The following is a 24,301-nucleotide window of genomic DNA, read 5'->3' as shown; positions in this document are numbered from 1 at the left end:
TTCTGCCTCCATGGGCTGCTGTGCGGCCTGCCCCATGCAAATCCTGTGGGAATGACACCCAGCTGAGAGACTGTGACCTTGCACTCCCCAGGATCAGAAGCGCAGGGCACGATGCCCCCTCCAGAACCAGTGGGTAAGCCACCCACTCACCCCATCCTCCCCAGGAACAGAGGCACAGTGCACGATGACCCCTCCAGAACCAATGGGTAAGCCACCCACTCACCCCATCCTCCCCAGGATCAGAAGCACATAGCATGTGGGCAAGTCACCCACTTGAGACTGTAGTCTTGCACTCCCCAGGACCAAGCACAGGGCATGTGGGCGAGTCACCCACCTGAGAGACAGGAGCTTTGCACTCCCCTGGACCAAGCACATGGCATGTTGCCCCCTCCAGAGCATGTGGGCAAGTCACCCACTTGAGAGACTGTGGCCTTGCACTCCCCAGGACCAAGGACAGGGCATGATGCCCTCTCCAGGATCATGGTGGTGTAACATCTGCCGGCTGAGGTGTCTCTCCTCCCCATCCCTGTCCCCCTGAGGTGCCTGCCTATTTTCCAACTGATACCCCTGCAGTGTTCTCTCCGTGTTGGTGCCGGTGACAAGTGGGGCCTTGGACTTCGGCCTGTGGCCCATGCACATTGAGGACTAGGCAGTGTCCCTTGAACTGTACATATGTATGTACCATTAGATAGATTTTTCGTATTTCTACTGTATTTATATTATTACACTCACTTTCATCAATTCCTGTGGTCCTTGCGTTATTACTGAGGGGTACAGGGTAATAATGTTTCATAACTGCATCTGATTGTGTTTATGGTTGGGGGGGGGGGGGGGGGGGGGGTGTTGTGTGTGTGTGTGTGTCACTTCTTTTTTCCTCCCTCCCCTGTGTGCTAGGCAGCTGTACTCACTGGGTCGTCTTCGCCATCGTTGGTGTTCGTGGTGGAGCAAGACGTAGAAAATCATTAGGAGGATATGAAGTTCAGGCTCCATGGCAGCGTGGTTGTTCCCTGTGTCTCCCAAGGTGAGTCCTTTCCCTTCTGTGTTCTGTTTCCGCCAGGCTTTTGATGTAGTTGGTACTGCTCCGGAAAAGGTGGCGGATTCGTGTCTCTTAATATGGTGGGCAGAACATTGACTTCCGCCTCGTTGTATGTGGCTATTGCCGTGGTGGCTGTTGTTTCCACCCTGGCAGTCGGTGTGGTAAAGTGGCTGTCTATTTGAGTTCGCACCGCCACGGTCATAATTTGGCAATAGTTACCGCCAACCTGTTGGTGGTATTACCGCCACTTTATCACCAACTGCCAGGGTTGTAATGAGGGCCATGGTGTTTACTTTTCTTTCTCTAACTTCATAGTGAGAGGATTTATGTGACAATCTTGCTGGGTACTGAAGGTGTGCGAGAGGTAAGGCTGTTATTTTTTTCAAGGACATGCTAACATTTAAATGGCTGTAAATAAAATGGGCAAATGTTGGACTATATCAGAATTTGGAAAGCAAAAATTAAACTCTTTTTGTAATTCTGAAGTGTGTTGTAAACACATTTTAATACAATCAAACCAATACACTAGGTGATGCCCTTTCCACACATTGTTTGTGCGCTGTATAGTTATATCAGTAACATTGTATGTCTGTGCAAATGTAATGGTCATTTAAATTGAAAATGTGTTGTCTAATGGCAGTGCGCTACCATGCATACTTCACTCTACGTAATTCCACAACACGCTACTCTTCTATTCCACTCTGCTTCATTTTACGCCACAACTCTATTCTGACACTAATCCACAATCTACTCCAAACTACGACTCTCTAAACTACTTGACTCCACGCTACAATAATCCACTCTACGATACTCTCCTCCATTCCATTCCTCTCTGCAACACACTACTCCACTCTGTGCCACTCTATGGTACTTCACTCTACAACTTGCAACTCTACACCCACCCACCCACTCTATAAAACTCCACACAATACACCACTCTACCCCTTTCCACTCTCCGCTACAACACTAAGTTTTAGCCTGTGTAAACAGCAGTCACACTTTTGTAAACATGGCTAAAACACATTGGCATAGCTAATTGTTCTTGCATAAGAGAGACCTATCCACTTTGCCAATGCTTGTTTTACTTTTCACTCACTCGCTTGGTGACAGGAGCAGCCTCACAGAGGTTGAATTGCTCAAAAGGAGCACAAATACATTGATGCCTCAGGCCCAATCTCGTCTCCTGGTAGAGGGTGGCGTGTTATGAAAGTAATTAAAATGTCTTCGCCTGCAAAGAAAAAAAAAAAAGATCTCTGGAGTTCTTATTAACACAAATAGTAGATGGGCTCCTCAGATCCACATGAAAGCCAGTGCTGGTGAGGTGGTAAAGAAAAAAAGTTGTACATCCTATAGAGAAGGCTGTAGTTAAATTGTTCCCCTTTGAACAGCTGCAGAATTTACTCTTGCATGTTTTTCTGTTTGATAGCTTCCTGGCTGGCTGAATGAATTTCAGGTCTTATTCTAAGTTAAATCATACATTTGGGTCTAAAAAAAAAAAAACAGATGAACGGTAAGGAAACTGGCCTTACCTGTGATCTGGGGATCTATTTGTTTTGAAAGAAACAAGTTAGGCGGACTACAAGCTTGAGTGTGTCCAACTGTCAGATCTGGTTGGGCAAAAGGTTAACCACATGGAACATAGAAGTAACCATAAGCGCACGGTCAGAGTATTAAAAACCCAACCATACTGCACCTTAGTGGATTTAAGTTACTAATATTAAATACGTTGTAAACAGAGTTGAGCTCAATAACCAAGCTGTAAACAGATTAGTTCATAGCTCCATTATGACTGACTCACTGGACCTGTGTAAAACGTTTGTATCACTTGCCTAAATTGCATATAATTTTCGGCATTTCGCATTGTGACTTATATGTGAAATTTTCCTAACTATGCCTTTTTTACATGGTCGCCTAATGAAAGGCCATTCAGGTAAAAAAAAAAAAATCTGGAACAAAGCAAACAAAATATTTTGTTTAAACAAAATGTATCCTTTCACCAGAAGAGACTGGGGGAGACCATGGCGGGCTGCGGCGTCCGAGCAGCGCGCTAGGGCACTTCCGGTTCTGGTTCCTGGGGGGCGTGGCAGGACGGGGCTGCCGATCGGACTGCGGTGACAGGCACACGGATGTGCGCACCGCGATTTTTTGGGCCGGAGGCAGGCTGGAGGGCAGGGGGCTGTCTGGTGGTACCGGGCCGCACTGGAGCTGCGCCAGGTGCGGAAAGGAGCGGCGCGTATTCCCCTTCGGGGGAATAGCGGTAGCCGCAGCTACATTAGCGGCTCCACTAGCGAAGTCACAGAGAAGGCAAGGAGCACAACCTAAGGGGACATTAGAGAAGGGGACCAGGAAAAAAATGGTGAGGCAGAGTGGGGGGGGGGGGTGCTGATACCCCCTCTCCCCCTTTTTAAAAAAAAATTTTTAACAAGAGTGGAGGGGACTGACCAGCTTCAGGTGGACAATTTGGAGGTGACATCAGTTGATAAGGGGGGTTTAGGCAAAAAAAGGTCTAAATCCAAATCTGGTGAAGGAGGAAGGATTGTTGTGAGGAAGGTGGGGGAAAGTAAGCTTAAGGGGAGAGACAAGTTGATTCCCTCCCTAAGGTCTTTTTTTAAGGTAAGACTGGAAGTAATCAAGCTTACCTCCGGTCAGGCTAGAGCGGTAATGGAGGTTACCACCTTGCAGTCGGAGGATGCTTTTGGTGAGGACAGGGGGCGGGTGGACAATAGTATGGTTGCGCCATCCCAAGCAACTGGTGGAAGCAAAGAAGGAGCAGGGATGGAAAAGTCCTTCCCCCCGCCATTGTTAGGGAAGGAACAGATGGCCTCATTTCAAGTTCAGAGCCCAACCGTAGCGGCCTTAGAGGCACAAGATCCTTTGCCTAGGGTGGTGGTCGAGGAATCCGCTCAAGCCGTTCCTGCCCCCTCGCTCTCTCCGAGCTCCTCGCTGGAGGCATTGATTTTGTCCATCTCTGGGGATGTAAAGAAAGGTTTTGCGAACTCAGAAGTAAATCAAGGGGAGATAAGAGAGGTTTGTGCAATTTTAGAAAGAAAAATTGATGGTGTAATGGAGAGAACTCAGGCTCTTGAAGAAGCTATGGGTGGCATGAAGGAGGAATTGGCTCAACATAAGGGTGAGATTGATGCATTGAAGGGAAGCGAGCAGGCATTAAAAAATAGGATTGAGCAACTGGAAAATTACTCAAGAAGAAACAATTTAAAACATTTGAAAGTGCCTGAAGGTACAGAAGGCAACGATCTCAAGGCCTTTGTGGTTTCGTTAATTAAATCGGCAGTCGGACTGGAGGAGACTGAGGAGGAAATTGGAAAGGAAATACAGAGAGTTCATCGGGACCCTTTCAAGATGCGGATGAACAGTAGTAGACCTCGAAAATGTTTGATAAACTTTTTGACATATCAGATGAAAGAAAAGATCTTATCTAGAGCATTGAAAGAAAAATCTTTAAAAGTGAATGATGTTGTTTTTGAGATTAGGTCTGATTTATCTAGGGTTACTATGGACAGGCAGTGGGAGCTCGGGAAACGTTTGGAGATTTTTAAGTCTCTGGGGGTCCCGGCTCAGTTGAAGTTTCCAGCCTTTCTCCGGGTCATGTATAACAACAAAATGTATAATATTAGAGATAGAAGTGAGGCGGATGAATTATTGGAAGTAGTTAAAGTTGGGCAGCCCCCAAAATAATGTTGTTTTAGTGGTTTTCGAAGTTTAAATTCCCCAGGAGCACGGGAGCATTCTAAAATCTTGGACCAATATGGTCCTTAGTTGGGGGGGGGGGAGGAGGTGGGGTAGGGTGGGGGCTGGGTGGGGAGAGCGGAAAAAAAGAAAAAAGTAGTGCCTCATTCAACCCAGTTATTTGTTTCGTAAGATTTGAAAGATAGCTAGTAGGGAGAGAAGCCAGGAGGGCGAAGAACATATCATTGCAAATTCTTTCTTGGAACGTTAATGGCCTGAGGATGAGAGGGAGAAGGGAGCGAATATTACAGTATTTGCATGATTCAACTGTGCAAATCTTAGTCTTGCAGGAAACGCATTTAACAAAGGCGGAGTGTATTAGCATAATACAAAAGTTGAGGTGGGTTCAAACGTTTACATGTACAGAGCACAACTATCATACTAAAGGTGTGGCTATTTTAGTTAAACAATCACAACAGGGAAATGTTGCAGTTTTGGAAGTAAGATCAGATACAGCGGGACGGTGGGTGATAGTTAAAGTACAATTTGGTGGTCGTAATCTGGTTTTAGCAGGGTACTATGGCCCCAATTGCGATGATCTAGAACCCTTAAGGCGTCTTTTTTCTCAGCTTCTTGAATTCTCGGACCCAGTTATCCTGATGGGTGATTTTAATGTTGTGTTAGATAATTAGCTGGATAGGCATAACTGTAAGTCACGAGGCACGCCTAAATCGCAACAATATTTAAGGAGGATGATGAAGGAATTTGGCTTGTGCGATATTTGGAGACAAAGGGTGGGGAATAGCAGGGAGTTTTCATTTTTTTAATAAGAAATATAGGCATGCCTCTCGAATTGATTAGTTTTTATTAGATTTATGTTTGAGAGAGGACGTGAAGAACATAGTGTATTTGCCCTCTCACTTATCGGACCATTCTGCGGTTGTGCTGGATATGAGTTTCCCGCAGAGAAGTCTTAGTAATCGGTGGACGATTGATCGTTCTTTATTACTGGATCAGGAGGTGCTGGCAAAGTTGCGTAAGGAATCAGAATTCTTTTTTTGTGTAAATATGGGATCCACCCCAATATCAGTTGTATGGGATACGTTCAAAGCGGTTATTCGAGGGGAGATTACGAGTAGCTCTATCCAGAAACGTAAAGTGTTCAGAAATGAGATTAATTTGATAGAGCAGGAAATGCGAAAGTATAAAGTCGAAATAATAGAATCAGGTGAGACAGAGGCTTTGAGGGCTAGCTTGGATGGGTTGAGAAGACAGTTGGAGAAGGTATTACAGGGAAGAATTCAAAGGAAATGTGAGGCAAGCAAATTGGCACATTTTGAATATGGGGAAAATGCTGGGAAGTTGTTAGCCTGGAAAGGCAAAGCAGATCGTGTTAGGAACTTTATCAAGGAGGTTGAAATGGAGCAGTCAGGAGAAAGAAGAACGGATGATGCGGCAATAGAATCGGCTGTTCAAATTTTTTTTACACAATTGTATTCGGAGGAGTTAGAGGTGGGGGAAGGTATGGTAACGGATTGGATGGGGTCCGATCTATCTTTAGGTATATCATCGCAGGAGAGGGAAGCATTGAATGCCCCAATTACGTCAGAGGAAATTAGGAGAATTCTGAATAGTAATAAGTCTGGGACTGCTCCGGGTCCGGATGGTATCCCAGTGGAGGTATATAAGGTAATAGGGGATTCAATAATCCCCGTTCTGACAGAGCTGTTTGGGGGGGATTTTGGAACATGGCAATGACATCCTTCTTTCGTGGAATGAGGCGGTTATTTCATTAATTTTGAAACCTGATCAAAATCTGGCGAAATGTGCTTCTTAAAGGCCTCTATCATTGCTGAACTGCGATTATAAATTATTCGCTAAAATCTTAGCGGATAGGCTGAGTAAGATAGTTAATAAATTGGTGCAACCAGATCAAAAAGGTTTTTCCAAAGGTAGATATTTGCATGAGTTAACTTTTGAATTGATTGGGGCAATAGATATGGCTACAACTTTTGGGGCACCATTGGCAATTATTATCTTAGACGCAATGAAAGCTTTTGATCAAGTAAATTGGAATTTTTTTAAATCAATGTTGAGGCGGGCCAACTTAGGATCAAAGTTTTGTGGGGTTATTGACCAGATTTATACAGCACCTTTTGCTAAGATTTTGGTGAATGGGAAACTTATGGGTCCCATTACAATTTCTAGAGGTACTAGGCAGGGTTGTCCCTTGTCCCCTGTATTGTTTAATTTGTATATTGAACCATTTGCCAGAAAAATCAGGCAAAATCTCCTCATCCCTCCCTTTTGTTGCAATGGTTGGGGAAAAAAAATCTCTTTATATGCAGATGATCTGCGGATATATACTAATAACTTGCCATTGGCCTTTAGTACAGTTAAAGAACTGGCTGAACAATTTGGAAGGATATCAGGTTACCGGATTAATGTGGGAAAAACAGAAACTATGCAATGGAATATGGAAGTAGAGTCAATACCAAGTAAGCAGGAAATACGGTATTTAGGCATTTTAGTGACCCATAATCTTAAGGATTTAGTGGAGAGGAATGCACGAAAACTGTTACTTGAGTGTAAAGCTATGCTACAAAAATGGGCATATCTCCCTTTGACGATTTTCAGGAGGATAAATTTAGTTAAGATGTTCATTCTGCCTAAATGGAATTTTGTGTTTGCAGCAATTCCTCTGGCAATGCATAAAGGATATCTGGATAAAATGCAGCAGGCGATAAGTAGTTTTATTTGGAGTTCAAAGGGGCCAAGGATATCTTGGAAGAAATTATGCAGAAGAAGGGAAAAGGGAGGATTGGCTTTACCAGATTTGGCATATTATGCTTGGGCTTTCTTATTCAAGAACTCAAGGATGCTGTTTGTATGCCCAGATGGTTCAGCAGTGGGCGGAATGTATAAGGCAATGGTTTCATCTGTAAAAGGGGCCTCAAGGCATTTTCTTTTTAAATTTGGTGACCCTAAATTTTTCAAAAAAGTTACATTGAAAGTGCTGCAAGGACTGGCAAGGAGTTGGTATCAGCTGAGACAACGTCTTGGTGTTCATTACTATAGTTATCATGCGCCTATTTGGGACTCCCCGGGCACCCCAGAGTGCTGTAAAGATATTTTAGCACTACCACTCAAAAGGGCAGGGGTGGATAGTTGGGGTGAGCTCTCTCGAGAGGGTACTTTACTTTCATGGGAAGAGTTGGTACGGATAACGGATGGATCCCTGTCTAGGTTAAAGTATTTACAGATAAGAGAGTGGGAAAAAGAAATTAAGGGGGGTCTGGGTGTGGTAAGTTCATTGGAGGATTCTTTTCTAGAATTCGCGGTCTCTGCCCCTGTAAAGAAGTTGGCGGTTTGGTATGGGAAATATTAGAAACCCTTGATGGGAATTTTACCCTACCGACCAATCTATGGGGTAAGGCCGTGTCTGGTGATAAGGTTGGGATATGGTGGAAGAAGTCGTTGTTTACTCTTTATGAAGTAGTGAAGCCAGCCCCATTAAGGAAAAAACATCTTTATACTTTACACAGAGCTTATATCTCGCCGGCAAAACTTTCTAAGGTTAAGAATGGAGAAGTGATCAAATGTTTGAAATGTGGTGGGGTAGGAGCAACGGATATTCATATGTTTTGGGATTGCCCTGTTATTCGGTTGTTTTGGGAGGAAGTCTTTGGGGCAATATCATCTATGTTAGGCAAGAAAATTCCTGTATCTCTCCCGTTGATTATATTCGGGCAGCTACAGGAAGAGGGTATATGGAGTAGGATGAATAATGTTAATCGTAAATTTTTGTTTTATGTAATTGTGTTGGGCAGGAATGAAATTTGCAAAAATTGGATGAAGGAGCACCCCCCGAGTTATATGGATTGGCCTAATGCAGTTCTCTGCACTTCGAATATGGACTTGAAATGCAGAACTTTGGTTGCCTTTATTAAAATATGGGAGAGTGGTTTGAATTTTTTTCTTTTTGAGAACTGGCTGTCTTGAGATTATTTGAAATTGGTTTGTTGTCCAATGATTATTCACCGCTTGCCACTCCTGCTGGTTTGCTTAGGCGAACCAGGAGACATAATGGTGCACCCCCTGGTTAGGGTCCCTCTCTTATTTAGAGGGTGAGAAGGTTGTACAAATCAAGAGGTGGCTCAGAATGCGGGGCTGAATGAGGACAAAAAAAAAAAAGTCTCCTTTCATCCAAAACGAAAGTGTAGATACAATTTTCACTAAGACATAGCACTAAACACTATATTTCCATTTTGCATATTTTTTCCATAATTAAAACAAACTGCGCAAATTTCACACACCCCTACTTGTCACATATAAGATATAGTTTGGGTAAAGACAACACACTATAACACACCTTAGTCTCCACACTAGGCATGTATACCAAACCTGTTACAGAACATGAAACCTCACAGTATTCAAAACCTAGGAGGTGCCACTGACCTCTACAAACCACACAAATCTGCAGCCACATCTGAAACATAAGAGAATAACAACCTCCATTAGGTCAAAGCCATTAGGTCTCGCCTACGCAAGATGTTTTAACCATGTTGTTCACCGGCGTGGCCACTGTTCAGCATGGCTAAAAATGAGTGCCATAGAGGAGAGGGGAGTGCTGTAGAGTGGAATGGCAATGAGTGTAGTAGAGTGTTATAGACTGACATGGCAGAGAGTGTAGTGTATTGGAGTGGCATAGTGTGGAGTCGCATACAGTGGCAGAGAGTAGATTGGACTGGTGTAGAGTGCATTGGCATAGAATGATGCAGAGTATAGTGGCATAGAGTGCATAGGCATTGAATTCAGCGGCGTACAATGCAGTGGCTTAGATTAGAGTGGTGTGGAGTGGCGCAGTGAAGTAGTGCAGATTTCAGTAGCGGTTAGTGCAGCGTTGTAGAGTGTCAGAGCGCAGTGGTGCAGAGTAGAGTGGCGTAGAGAGCAGTGGCTGTGCAGTTGTGTACAGTGCATTGGCATAGAGTGCAGTGGTTAAGAGTAGAATGACGTAGAGTAGATAGTTTCTGAATAGAGTGAAGTGGCTTAGAGGGGAGTGGCGTAGGGTAGAGTGCTGATGCATGGTGTAAAGTGGTGCAGAGTAAATTAGAGTGGCGTGCAATGGATTGGCATAGAGTGCAGGGGCATGGAGTTGATTGTTACAAAATAAACTCCACTGATGTGCAGCGTATTGGCAAACAGTGCAGAGCTGCATAGTGTACAGTGGCGTAGAGTGGGGTTGTGCAGAGTAGATTGGTGTGGCCTAGACTGGAGTGGTATAGAGTGCATTGGAATGGAGTAGAGAGGCATAACGTTAAGTGGCGTAGACTGGTGCAGAGTGCAGTGGAGTGGTGGTATTCATAATGTGGTTGCTCACTGCCATTACAGACACCACATTTCCAACTGAAGTGACCATTACATTTGCACATACAATGTGTGCTGCTGTGGCACGCCCAAAGCAACACCCATTGCACGCCCCTGCCACGCAAAGTGCTGTGTGTGAAGAGGCCATATTTACAAGGTGGCATTAAGCCACAAAAAGTGGCTTAACACCACCTTATAAATATGGCGCAGTGCATAGCACCACTGGAGCATTGCTAAAAGTGACGCTCCAGTGGCGATAGGGCCTTGTAAATCTGGCCCTATGAATGTATACCTTTACAATTTGAAGCTTGCTTGTTCTGCTGAATATTTGAATACAATGTAGATCATCTTTAGTGAGCGCTCAAATGTAGTCCACTGCGGAAAAACCTAATGCATGTCACAAGAAGGTTTAAATGTGCAGGGTGTGTTAACTTTTCCAGCCATATGAGGATTTTAGGGCCATATGTACAAACACATTTTCCCATAGACACAGAATGGGTAAAACCCTTTGCTACATCTGGCCCTTACTCTCTACAATGGGTACTAGTTATGGTACAAACTGAACTAATTAAGTCAACACATTCTAGTCAGTTACTGGTTCTCTGGGACCTACATATTCCATTTCCTTGGTACCCAGGATTAATAATTTTCCCTCAGTACTCCAAAGCACCAGTGCCTGCGCAGTGACCTATTGTAAAACTTGTGAGGGACAGCGTGACTTAAGGATGGGCATTCTTTCTTATTTGATATCCATGGAATTTATGTATCCCATGTCAGTACTGAAACGACAAGCTGAAGACCTAGGCAAAGGTTTACTATGAATTATTATGGGTGCTCGTGAGACACTCAAGCGCACATTTACTTTTCACTTAATGCAGCACAACTAGGGAACTTGTTGCATTGTGTTAAAGTGAGCAAGGATAAATGCTCCAAATTTACAAAGATATGGAGCACTTCTGCTCTCATTGTGCTGGTGCTCTGTGTGCTGCCTAGTGCCAACGCAGGCATTTTTGCACTATAGTGGAAGGGTGCCTTGTGTTATAGGCAGGATAGTTTTTGTGCAGGAAGGGATGCTTTCCTGCACAATAACAATCCTCGGAGACCTATTCCTCTTTCCATGCAAAATGCAGCACACATGGAAAGAGAAAGTAACTAAAAGAAATAAAGACATTTCTCCTCGTTATGCCTGTTGGGCAGGCGCAACTCTTAGGTGCTAAATCAGGTTTACAACTCTTTGTAAATCTGCGGGAGTGTCAGAATACATGGGTTGGTGCCTAGGAAAGTCCATGCTCCACCCATGTAATGCCTACCTGACACAAACACAAGGCAGCGCTATGCGCCGTGTTACTTTGTATTTACTGAACCACACAAAGTGGTTTTGGTAATTGACAAAAATGATTTTGCATTGAGGCTGCGCCACAGGAGTGAGGCAACCCTAATACAAAATCGTTATATCTTCTCTTACAGTAGTATTGCGTTAAGAGCCTTATCCCAGTGGCTTCAAAAGAATGTTCCTCTTACTAGTTTGTACATTTGTTTGGGTTGTGGAATGTTCTGAAGCGTTTATGTGGATTGAATCACAGTGGGGTGAGAGTAACGCTCTCAAACCATTGGATCCTTCTTTACCATGCTGCATCACTGTGGATGTCAGCAAGGTAGGCTTAGAGGCAGTACCCACTCAAAAGAAGGGGGAGTTGGAGTAAACTTTTGCATTCGCCTGGAGGGTTTTGTGTTTGATGCTGAATTACAATATTCAGTAATAGAGAAAGAGTTGCTCGCATGTTGGTGGACAATTGAAAAGTTCCGCTGTTCTGTCTGGGGTAAGTGACTCTGTCTACAAACTTATCACAAACCTTTGGTATTAAATCTTGGATGGTGGTAAATGTTGTACGCCAAGGATTTTGAGGTTATCTACTAAACTACATTACCAGTTTGATGTACTCGTTGCTGGTGCAAGAATGTCACAGCTGATTTTCTTTCCTGGTTCCCCAGTAAAACCAATGATTAGGATAAAGTTGTTTTGGCAGAACGTATGGATGAAGATTTTGAGGATTGTTTAGTAGCATCCATTGAGGTACCTAGGGTGAGAGTGTGTTCTGAAGAATTATTGAGAGTTACTTTAATGGAGGACCAGGCATTACAACAAGTGTTAGATTTTCTCAAAAATAGTTGGTCAAGGAAGAAAGTATTACCTCATGCTTCAGCCTTTTTTTCAAAAGTTTGTGAGGAAGTTTCCACAGAAGGCATCTTAATAGGTTCGACCACTTAGGTTGAGATGTGGCATAATTAACAATGTTTATGAGGGACACCTCGGTTGGACCCTCACCAGACTGCGCATTTAAGATTTTTTGATCGCCTAGGATTGACGCAGACATTGAAGATGTGCAAGAAGGTTATGGTGTAGGTGCTTCAGCAGACAAAGGTTAAAGAGGTAATCCCTCCTTTGACATCCATTGAGGCTCTGATAAGACCTTGAGCAAAATTGGGAATTAATGTTATGGGCCCCTATGATTCTTTACCTGGAAGTACCAAATTTATTCTGGTACTAATAGATCACTGTTCCAAGTGACTGGGGCTTACATTTGTAAAAGAACTTGGTCAAGCTCTGTGGTGGAGTTTCTTAGAGCTTTTTTTGAGGGAGGGGTTTCCAGCAGTTCTGATTTCATACAATGATACCCAATTTGTTAGCAGGGAATTTCAGAATTTCCTGGAATCATGTGGAATTAAACATCTCAAAAGCTCCTCATGTCATTACCAGTCTAAACTGTTTAATTAAGAGAACGAACTGAGTTGTTGGGGAATATATTAATGGGCAAAAAGTGAGAACTAGGATATGATAAATGAGCCGAGGACATCAGCGGCACAACGCACAGTAAGTTAGGTGCTGAGCTGTTCGAGCAGTGCAACAGATTTCTGCGTAGGATTCCTTTGTGCAGCACTACCCAAATGTTTCTAATGTCTCCAGATAGAGGGATTATGGTATTTCGAAACTCATAGTATGTTGAGAAGGCCAACATACCCTTTAGTTAAAGTCTAGGACACACATGTTCATTATCTGAATGCAGTAATCACAGGTCCCCATGAAGTAGTGTTATTTGAGAGCTGAACATAGGTCGAGAAAAAAAAAAAAAAAAAAAGTAGGGGCTTCTGGGGGATAGAATCATGTTTTTGTGAATGTTACAAGAGTGTTTATGCGCCTCTAGAGTCTTGACTAGTTCACTAATACTTATTGTATGTTGTTTTACATGAAACGTTAAACAACAAATGTTTTATTGCATATACCTTTCTCAGTTCCTACAGTTATGTACAATATCCAGTTAATGTACACTGTCCTGTTCGTATGCCATATCATCATATAATGACACGTTACCCCAATGCTCCTCACCTAAACTGAATCACCAGTAGACTGATTAACCTAAACCTTTGGTCCACAGAATGCAATCTTCAGTAGCTCTTCCCTCCTAGTGGCACCCTATGCTCCTTCTCTGTGTCCTCCTGTGGCCTCCACCGCTCTATATAGTCCCTGCAGGTTGGGATATGGGCTTTTCATACTGTTACACCCATTTTTTAATTTCGATCTTCATTCTTCCTCATGTTAACATTTCACTCAACCCAAGACCAACAAACACTCATTGGCTGGGCAACGTCGAACTCCACAATAAGCAGTACCCCCTGCAACAATACCAGTAAAGAAACCATTTAAGGCACAATCACATACACCTGATCAAATTGACACTCCATCTCTTAATAACGATATTGTCTACTGCTAACACTTAATGAATGGAGTATGTAGATCAAGATACTTCTTCCTTGTATATATCTTCACTATTACTCCTACACCAAATCATGCAGAAACACTTAACGCCTATAATATGGCCAAAAGCTCACTAAAAACATCCTGTCCCTCATTACAAAAGGTATTAATCACAATGTTAAACGCAGGAAAATCCCTGACTATTGTGAAAAACTCAAGGGTGACATAATCCTCCTAGAAGAGACCGAAATAGGATCTGCTGAATTCAACACAGTACATCACCACTGGATACATAGCTCTTCCTTCTCCCCTGCCTCCAAGGACAAAAACCTGAGTAGTTACCCTCATGCCAAAAAAGCTGGGCTCTCAATTATAGACAATCAACAATACCAAAGAGAGATGTAGGATTGTTCTGTACTTCAGTAATTAACCAACAGTTTACATAATTAACATTTATGCCCTGACTGCTGACGATCCACAATTCTGGATAACCTTGAATAAAATACAAATAAAAAACTCAGCTAACTACCAAACAACTCCGGTATAGTACTTGCTAGCGACTTTAATCTATCCTGAGAACCCATATTAGATATAAACTCATCTTGCCCTCATAAACCAAACAAATCTCACAAACAAATGATATCTTTGTAAAAAGCATTGTCTTGCTGATGTCTGGCACCTCCACAACAGATAATTTCACCTTTTATTCCCACCCACACAACACGCTATCAAGAATCAACTACATACAAATACTTATATTCACACCTAATACCTCCTTCCCAGCCATCAAACCCATACTTATGACTTGTCATGCATGCATCTCCCTAGAACAGCTAGCTTATAACAGCCCCAAAATGAAACAATGGGGAATCAGTCAAGAGATCATTCAAGATCAGACCCTCGGACAAAATAGAAACAGCCATTGACAACTACTTCAGTGAATCCAACATCCAAGAAACCCTCATGAGATCAAATGGGATGCAACGAAAGCCACTATAAAGGGTCAAATAATGAATATCATGTTGAAAAACAAACAAGAGATTACCAGCAAGAGGAGGAATCACTGTACCTCGTGACTCAAAAGACTTTTCGAAGAAGAACAACTTGCAACCTTCTGGACCCAACACTATATGGCAGACGTATGCAGAGCAAGTGTATCTACAACCACACATGCCATCAAACAAAGAGTTGTGAACAAATCTTTTCCAATTTGTTTCAGAGCAGGCCCAGATTGTGGGCAACTGGGCATCCTTTAAGTTGAATATACTTTCCTGAGGAAGACTTAGGTACCCAGATTGTAGGACACAAGTTCTCAATCACAAAGATGAGCTGCCTGGGATCTGGATAGCTCACTGAAGTGAAAAGGTCCAGACTGATGGGGGAGTCCATTGTGCGGACGGACTGACATCTCCAGGAGAGTATAGTACCAGGGTTGACAGAATGACCATCAGTGACCTTTGAATCCTCACCATCTGTGGAAGCAGTGGGAGAGGTGGAAAAGCATAGGCAAATGTACTGGACCATTTCATTCCTAAAGCACTGTACATTAACTGTAGGAATTTGGCTGTGATGTTTAAGCATGTAGTGTTTTCTGGAATGGTGAACAGGTCTATCTGTAAGGGTGCACTATGTTGCAAGGGCCTCTGTGAGGCTTGGGGTGTATTTCCAACTCATGGACTTGTTGGCACATCCTGCTGTGTGGGTCTGCAATGTTATCCACCCCGAGAGAGATATGCTGCCATGAGGTTGATGCCAAAAGGCCCAGACTAATGGAGGCAGCTGAGGGCAGTGTGTTCTACCCGGCTTCTGTAATTCGTACATGGCAGTCATGTTGTCGGTCTTTATGACTATTTCTTTGACTTCAATAACCTCTAAGAAGGCTTTCAGCGCTAAATCGGATGGCTAGCAGCTACAGGTGGCAACTCTGTTGGCACCCTTTTGAAGGAGGCATGCATTTCTTCCTGAAGGAAGGAGAGCTGTTCTTTGCTGAGTGTGTATGTGTGGGGTGGGATGTTGGCAGAAGGGTTGTGTGTAGTTCAAGACAGTAGTTGTGTTCCACTACAGTTAGGACACCCTTGTTGGATGCAATCTCCACCTCAAGAGAAAAAAAATAGTATATCCTGACCCCAGGAGGGGACGAGTGGGGCAAGTTAATTTTTGGAGCTGGCATCTCCTTTGCTGGAGCCACCTTTACCCTTACCCCTCTTGACCTTGTAGGGGTCTTTATTGTACCCCTACCAGCTTGCTTGTGCATAGAATGCTGCTCCCTCTGGTATGAGTGCAGCTGCGTGAGCAAAGTAGTATTTGCTTCCTCTCTGGGCTGCTATTTGCACAAGGAACCCCTATACAGATTGGTTTGAGGCACCTCCATTGACTTCGGTATCTCCACATCTTGAGTTTTTCCATCATCATGTCAACCTGGTGCTGAAAATGTGCTCAGTGTCAAACAGGATGGTGAAGAGATTCTGCTGAACTTCAGACTAGAACCTGGAGAATTGGATATGCAGTAATCGGTTGCTCTAACTGCCACCCTTTTGCCCGCTGTCAGTCTTCTTGCTTTCCTTATCTGAAGTAGAAGCATCACTGGTGACCAGGGCAGAGGCACGCTCCCCCTGGGTGACATGCATGTCAACTTTGTGAAGGGCTAAAGCCCTCTGAATCACCTCATGATAGGCTGTGTTGTCAGCCAGTGAGAATCTCCCTGGGGTCACCTGGGGGGATCCACGTTATAGTTATCCCAGGGATTCTCAGTAGGGCCTTAGCCTCTGTGCTGGTTTTAAGAGCAAAAAAGGTGCAGGGGCTACTTGGATCTAAGCATAAAAGAGGGGGCTCCTGTGATGACTGGTGGAGACAGTGGAGGTGCTGTGCACGGGCATAGTGGGTGAAGTGGGGGTGTGGTGCAGAAGGCAAAGGTAGACAAAGAGGACTGGTTGCCTTGTGCTTCTTAACTGTCAGACCAGGGGTGGGATCTTCAGAAGACGGTTCCCACTCAAAGGCTAGTCTCCTGTTTTGAGAAAGGGTTTCCAGAAGGCTGTGGTGGAGGTAGTTGCACCATCATTTTGACTAACTTTGTGGCTAAACAGGGTGCTTCTGCCTGGAGTCCAGTTCTTGTTGGAGTCTTTCGAAGATCGGAACTTTGATGTCCTCATGCTTCAACGGAGGTCGGCTTCTGAGTTGAGGCAGGTTTCAGCATCAACAGGGTCTTGTGCACTGGTGTAAGTCCCCTACAGCCTGTCAACATACTAACAACTATTTAAGGTCCTCCAAGCTAACAGGCAGAACATGGCAGTAGTGAAAGGAACTGGAGGCAAAAGGGCTGGGAAAGAAATTAAGTGTATTGAGTATACATACTAATGTACCTAAATAAATCCAGCAGGGGTGTAGACTGCTTTGCAGACACTGGACCCCCACCCAACCTTTCACAAAGAGCTCCCATTGGAAAGTTTAAGGAAGTATTTTACAGCTGAAAAGTACACTCATTCATGCGATTTCTCACATTCAATCCTTTATCTCATGTAAGCATTCTATATAGACAGCAATACTTGGTGATTTTCTTCCAGGTAGGTAAAGCCAATATGACCGGCTTTAATGTAATAAATAGCATTTGTGCATGCAATGCAAATTACAAGTGTTTGAGAATGTCGGTGTGTAAATGCATTGGCTTATTATAGCCAGATCTATTGGCTTTGCGATCTTTGCTTAAATGAGCAGCGACGTAAGTCTCTCTTGAGCATTGCTCCAGGACAGACGTTGTACTCAGAAAAAAAGTTGTGAATCTGCACTTTACCAGAAACATAAGCGCAATGAATGTAGTGTGCCAACCTGAACATCCCACCAGTCTGGAGGAATGGTGGATAGAATGAAACAGTAATCGATGCAAAAAGCAGTGGCAACCCACTACAAGAAAGCTATTTCTAAAGAGCTCCTCCTCACCACAATTCCATCATCTAGAACCCCCTCAGTGAAATGAAGAATGAGGGACGTATGAAAAACAATTTATTCAGCAAAAACACTTGATTTAACATTTGCATTTTATTTTTAAAAAATCATTTTATCCTCAAAATGTCCTAAAAAGAGGTGTTGAAAGTTGGTTCAGATACATGACATGCCCCACTGCGCTCCAGCAGGGAGCAAGTGCTCCTGCACAGAAGGGGCAAGACGGAAGATTACTCATGATAAAAGGCAACAAAACCCTGTTAATTCCACCCACTCACACTCTTCCAACCCAAACCCACTATTTGTCCGGCAGACTTCCACAGTTCCTTTAGAGCCAGCGCTCATGCCAAAAAACCAAAAGGAAAAAAAAACCAACAAAAAAAAAAACAGTCCAGCTGTTCTGAATATAGGTCCATCTTATTCCACGTGGCTCTTGGAGGGTGGCGAGTGTGTTCTCTCAATGAATGGGCAGGGAACTCCCGCCTCTCCTGTTCCTCCATCAACTCACCATAAATGGCGGATGGGGAAGGCGTACAGGCAACGACTCTGCTGACACAAGAAAGCTGCTTTGTGCCCACTGGACGATTGTGCATGGCATGTTAGCCGAATACTTCCTGCGAGGCATAGGTGAGGTATAGGAAGCCGTCCTCGTCCCGGTGGGAGGCGTACACCTCTGCCATGCTCATGCTGACTGTAGGTAGAGTGCGGCCATCCAGCAGGAAGTAGAAGGCGTGGGCGTGGCCGAGGGGCATTCGACTCCTGCAGATAAAGTAAAAGAAACCATTACAGAACAGGAGTTAGAAGGGCATCAGTACTGCAGAATCGCGGCAGAGGCAAGACCGGAAATGGCGAAAGATGTTAAAACATCAGCACGAGAGGGCACGGGAAACAGTGGGAGCCAGTGAAATTATTTAACTGCAAGGAGGGGACTGCTTGTTTATACTCTACTGGTCATCTGCCCTTTCCACAGTGAAAAAGCCACCGTGCTTTTTCTTAAGTGAAAAGCGCTTCTTCATCAATTAGAGAGTTTGTGTGGATGGCTGAGCGAGTGAAAAGTCAACAGTAGGGTGGGAGTGACATAATGGATGTATGAAGGAATGGGGAGCGCTTGCATGAATTGAGATAAATACAAACAAAAAACGATCCAATTATCTGTATTTTTTTTTTTTAAACAAGAAAAACATGGAAAGTGGGTCTTCTTTTGAGTGATTCTTGATGGTGTTCGTCATGAGGCTGGGTCATTCGCTGTGTAGACTGACAAGCAAGGAGTTAAAGGCACGCTTTCCTAATTTACCTTCAAACAGTTGCAGACGTGCACTGTACTAAAACGTTAATGTCATAGGAGTGTTTTGCACATGAACGTTGCATTGTATATGTATGTTTTTTTCTTTTATCACTAAAACCCGAGAGGCTTTCAATTTTAACTTTGTTAAATAAATTGCAGGTGCATCTTGGATGGGTAAATAAATGTGGACAATTTACAAGCTTCAGGTTAATCTTTTATAATACACAAAACAAATACAGATAAAAGAGCAAAATATAAATATGGATAATTACAGAGAAAAATGTATAAACTTACATCACCACAACAGCAGGAACTTTTTTTTGTTTTATAAACATGGCAAGAATTACCATATTATGACAGTGCAAGCCTGGGTGGACATCTCTGCTTCACAAATACACACAATTGCTTAAGAATTATCACTATGTCTGATTACATTTGTTTTATCACTCCGTAATCTGTAGTACACTCATTACTCATAACTAAGTTTTTCATATATTTGCCTCATTGCACAATGATTGTTACAGCAAATTTAGACTTTAACCCATCACTCACTGATCTTTATAGAATGTTCAGAATTGCACCACTGGTCACTAATCTTGAATTTATATTATTGTTTGCAGCCAGAAATCATCAATGCCGGCCAAACTTTGCACAGTCACAAAAGTCTAAAGCTGGTACAACATCACATGTACATTTAGGGAGGTACGGTTAACACCATTGTTCGCAGCCTAGTGTCCAGACACTTCTATAATCTCACTGACTAAATACAGTACACACTGGGTATCAGTTGATGTCATTTAAAATCTGGTAGAGCCCCTCCTGTCACAAAAATTATCAGATTGTGACAGTTTATGCTTTATGCTACTTAATGTATTAACAGTTCAACAATGAAGCTGCACTGACAGTCAATTTAATTGTGCATTTGCTTGTATTTCAGAGCTCGCCTTAGGTGGTATTTGATTTAAATTATGCCTTGGAGGGATAAAACTGATGTATTAATATCATTTAGACTCTAGAGCATATAGAAAGGATATTAAATTTCTAACGAGTAATGAATTTAAAAAGTGTGCAAAACTAAGAAATGCACATCTCTGTTGTATCAAATGAAATGCCTTAAAGCTTTTTGTTTAAAATTAAATGTATTACTCATATTAGGCAAACTTATAAATTCAACATTAATAATACTTCACTATTACATGTGTTTTAATAAAACATTAATTTATTATTATAGTTTTCTTGTGTTAGCATGAGTGAGGCCTGTTGAGGTTTATATTTAATGGCTATGCAGGAAATGCTGATTAAATTTCATAATGCACGTTTTCTTTCAAACAGTTTCCCCTTGAGGAGGCTAGAAGTTGGTAATTGGCTCTATTGTTTAAGGATAGAAAGAATGTAGCGCAGTGCCCTTGAAAAAATGCGTTGTGGAACATGGACTGATATTGTATACAATTTGATTCAAACTTGTGGGGAGTCACACAGATGGAAGATGTTCCCTTGACAGACGTGGGAAAGTATTGAACTGTTTCAACATGGAGTTGTGTGATCGATTTCTATTGGATGATGCCCCTTCAACGTGACATGGACTAATCTCTTCGACAAATCAGGATGCGTTGGGAATTCTAATCAACAGATGGACATTTGGATATTTGTCAGAGAGATCTCCTGATGATAGCAGACACCTTTGCTGCCACCTGATACTTTCCTGAAGAAGAGTTCTGGAATACTGCGCCCCTGAGAAAGGTATCTTCCTCTCAACCACTGCCTTTTTGAGATGCTCATTTAGACTTTTAAACCTTTTTATTTCCCCTTCAGAAGACTCTTGATCGAGCTTCTGATATGCGGATGCTTTCCCTTTTTACTTATTTTTTGCCTTTCTTAGTTAGTAGATTACAATGAGATTATCTTTTTCCAAATTATTTTTGCCCTTTTTATGCTTTTTGTCCTTTGCCCGCATGTGTTCCTCTCCGCACAATGTATTTCCCTGAATTTGTTATTTGTAGGGTTGACCTGTGCCAGCCAAAGATTATGGACTCTGCTAATCTGAAATCGCCTGATTGTTAAATATGAGCAACAGCCACCTTCCGTTGCTCAGATATTCTTGCTTACGATATGTATCATTCTTCTTGAATGCTTAGTTTTGTTAATGTTAGTTCGCCTGAACTCAGTCGCCTTGGACGACCCTTGGTGATTATCTATCTCTATAATTTTGTTTTACGAATAGTCAACATGACTGAGCTTATGTTTATAATAAAATCCCTTAACTTTATTTCCGACTCAAGTTTTCTTTCCGTGGCCACATTGGTCATGGAATTTAAATTAATTGGGTTTGTACTGAAATTGTGTTGATGGTTTCTACCACACTATTTACTGGGTCCAAAGATTAAATCAACCTTATAAGAGCATTAATTCCTGTACAGGATGAAAATGCTGCAGCAGAGTTAAGAGCTTTCTTGGCTCGTTATAAGTGGTAAAATTATATGATTTATTTCTTTTAAAAGAAGTGCTCCAGCAGGGGAAGGGGAAAAGGGGACACTAAAAGCAGACTGAAATTAAATGAGCAACATAAAGTCAATTTCTTGCTCTCATTAAGAAAATCTCAGCATTGGTTCAGGATTAAAAAACAATTCAAACCATTAAAAATTTGTTCTGGAAAAAAACAAATCGTTTTCAAACCAAGCTTGTTCCGCCTCAGGTACAAGAGCAGTGCATGCTGGCAGAAAGAAGCAAAGGCAGACAAGCAGCGGGAGAAGCCCAGCTGATGCTGCTACTTCTGTTGACACCCTCTATGCCAGAAATATCCCTTCAGGCAATCATCACATTTAGGCCTGTCGCTCCCTCCTTATACCCAGACCGTCCTGGGTCCTAACAGTGGTCATGGACAGCGCCACAAATGTTACAATGAGACACTGTATAAATAAGATGGACGTGTAGGAAACTGGCCCCTTGTTTTCAGTAACCACCCCCCTCCCCTCCACCCACACGTTTTGCCTGGGATTCCATGCTAAATTGTAGAGTGTGCTGGGACCCTGATAAAAAAGGCTCCAGCACCAGTGGTACCAAGGGCTCTGACCAGGGAAGGCCCCTATGGGCTGTAGCATGTACTGTGCCACCCTAAGGAACCCCTCACCAAGCACATGCACACTGCCATTGCAGAATGTGTGTGCTGGTGGGAAGAAAAACGTAAAGTCAACATGGCACCCCTTCCAGGGTGCCACGCCCCCAAACCACTGGCGGTGGTGTAGGTAAGTCACCTTTCTAGCAGGCCTTACAGCCCTAAGGCAGGGTGCACTTGTACCACAGGTGAGGGCATAGACACTGTAGGGGCATATTGCTCATGCAGCTAAGTCCATTCTTTGACATTGTAAGTGCAGCTTGGCCATATTAAGTACATGGGCTGGAAGTCTGTCACTACGAACTCCACAGCCCCATGATAGCTTCACTGAAGACTGGGGAGTTTGCTATCAAACTTCTCAGTACAATGAACCCACACTGATGGAAGTGTTGGATTTATTGTAAAATACACACAGAAGGCATCTTAGAGATGCCCCCTGTACATCACCCAACCCTTTGGTGTAAGGCTGACCCAGTCTATGCCAGCCTGCCACTGACAGACAAGTTTCTCACCCCCTGGGGTGAGAGCCTTTGTGCTCTCTGGGGTCAGAAATAAAGACGGCTCTCAGTGGAGATGCTTCACACCTCCTGCCCCCACCCTCCCTTGCAGGAGCTATAACACTTGGCGGGGAGTCTAAAAGGCTCAGGCCTCCTGTTAAGAGTGTCCCAGGGCACTCCAGCTAGTGGAGAAGCCCACACCCTGGACCAAGCCCCACTTTTGGCAGCAAGTCTGGTGGGAAAATTAGAAAAAACAAGGAGGAGTCACCACTTCTGCTGGGTCCACACCTAATGTGTCCAAAGCTAAAGTGACCCCCCCCCTTTTTTGCAGAATCCTCCATCTTGTTTTGGAGGACAGTGACTAATAGGGTTAGGAATGTGCCTCCCTTCCCATAGGGAATGGACACAAAAAGGGTGTAGCCACCCACAGGGACAGTAGCCATTGGCTACTGCCCTCCGACCCCTATAAGGCCCCTAAATATAGTATTTAGGGGCACCCCTGAACCTTATCAAATTCCTAGATTTTATCTAGATTCCTGGTAACCTCAATAAGAAACAGAAAGAAGCAAGAAGGTGGTTTGTTAAGCCAACCTCAGCAGAGAAGACTCCAGACACCAACGGACTTGGCCCCAGCCCTACTGGCCTGTCTGCAGCTTCAAAGACTCCTGCACAAAAAAGGAGACGCATCCTGCAGGATCTGCTACCTCTACAAACCCACAGAAGATTGCCTGCTCAGCAGAGGACCAAAAACTCTTGAGGACATTGGCCCTGTCCACAAGAAACTCCAACAAGGACTCACTCCAGAACCGCCACGGATCTGAGAGTCCTGCCCACTCTGCACCCAATGCCCACGGCCCATGTCCAGGTGGCCCAACGGCCCAGAGCAGGTCTCCAGGCGATTCCAATCTTGTGTCCGCATCCTTGTCCAGCCTGTGGTTTTCTGGAACCGACCCTGTGGATGCAGTCTGCAGCATCTTTTGTGACACCACCACTCCCTCTCCCTCCCCCCCCCCCCCCCATTGAAAAGTATTGGGTGCCCAGACTAGTGTTTGCACCCTGCACCCAGCACCCCTGTGCCTCTGAGGGTGTGTGATTGGTGCCTATCTTTGGTCCCCCCCTGGTGCTCGCCTACACACCCAGGTCTGCTCTCCGAAGACTTAGGTACTTACCTGCAAGCAGATCTTTTCCAACCACCCCCAGTCCTCATAGGATTCCATTGCAAACCTGACGCCAACTTTGACATCTGCACCAAGCTGGCCCCATGTTGCTAGTGGTGCATTTTTGGGGACATCCTAACCTCTGAAGGATAAAGTCATATACTTACTTGTTTTCTGTGCTAACACTCTTCTCACCCTCCCATCGCCCCCGGACTCCTATGGAAAATTCCACTGTTAACTTCTGAATTAGAAAATTGCTAGTTGTAAACGGTCTTATCTGCTAAAACCAGACAAGGTACATTTTATACATATGCTTAATACCTACTTACAACTGTACTTACCTGCAACAAAGTTCTTCTGGTTCTAGTAATAAAAAAATATATATATATAATAATTGTTGCCATATAAATACAATTGGCCTGAAGTTAGTCATTGAGTGTGTGCCTCATTTCTTGACTGTGTGTACAACA

At 43.5% G+C, this 24,301-nt stretch overlaps 1 protein-coding gene across 1 annotated transcript in view; it reads right to left on the bottom strand.

Moving 5' to 3' along the window:
* Window positions 1-17,827: 17,827 nt before the first annotated feature.
* Window positions 17,828-24,301, bottom strand: part of LOC138259375 (microtubule-associated proteins 1A/1B light chain 3C-like) — a 56,166-nt gene continuing 49,692 nt past the window's right edge. The window contains exon 4 of the mRNA XM_069207068.1: window positions 17,828-18,539. Within this exon, the coding sequence (XP_069063169.1) occupies window positions 18,380-18,539 (160 nt within the window). The 3' untranslated portion in view covers window positions 17,828-18,379. The remainder of the gene's footprint in view (window positions 18,540-24,301) is intronic.

The sequence above is a fragment of the Pleurodeles waltl genome, chromosome 9 (assembly GCF_031143425.1).
Source record: "Pleurodeles waltl isolate 20211129_DDA chromosome 9, aPleWal1.hap1.20221129, whole genome shotgun sequence".
Lineage (NCBI taxonomy): Eukaryota > Metazoa > Chordata > Amphibia > Caudata > Salamandridae > Pleurodeles > Pleurodeles waltl.
Note: the sequence above shows the minus strand (reverse complement) of the source record. Positions and strands in the feature narration are given on the sequence as shown.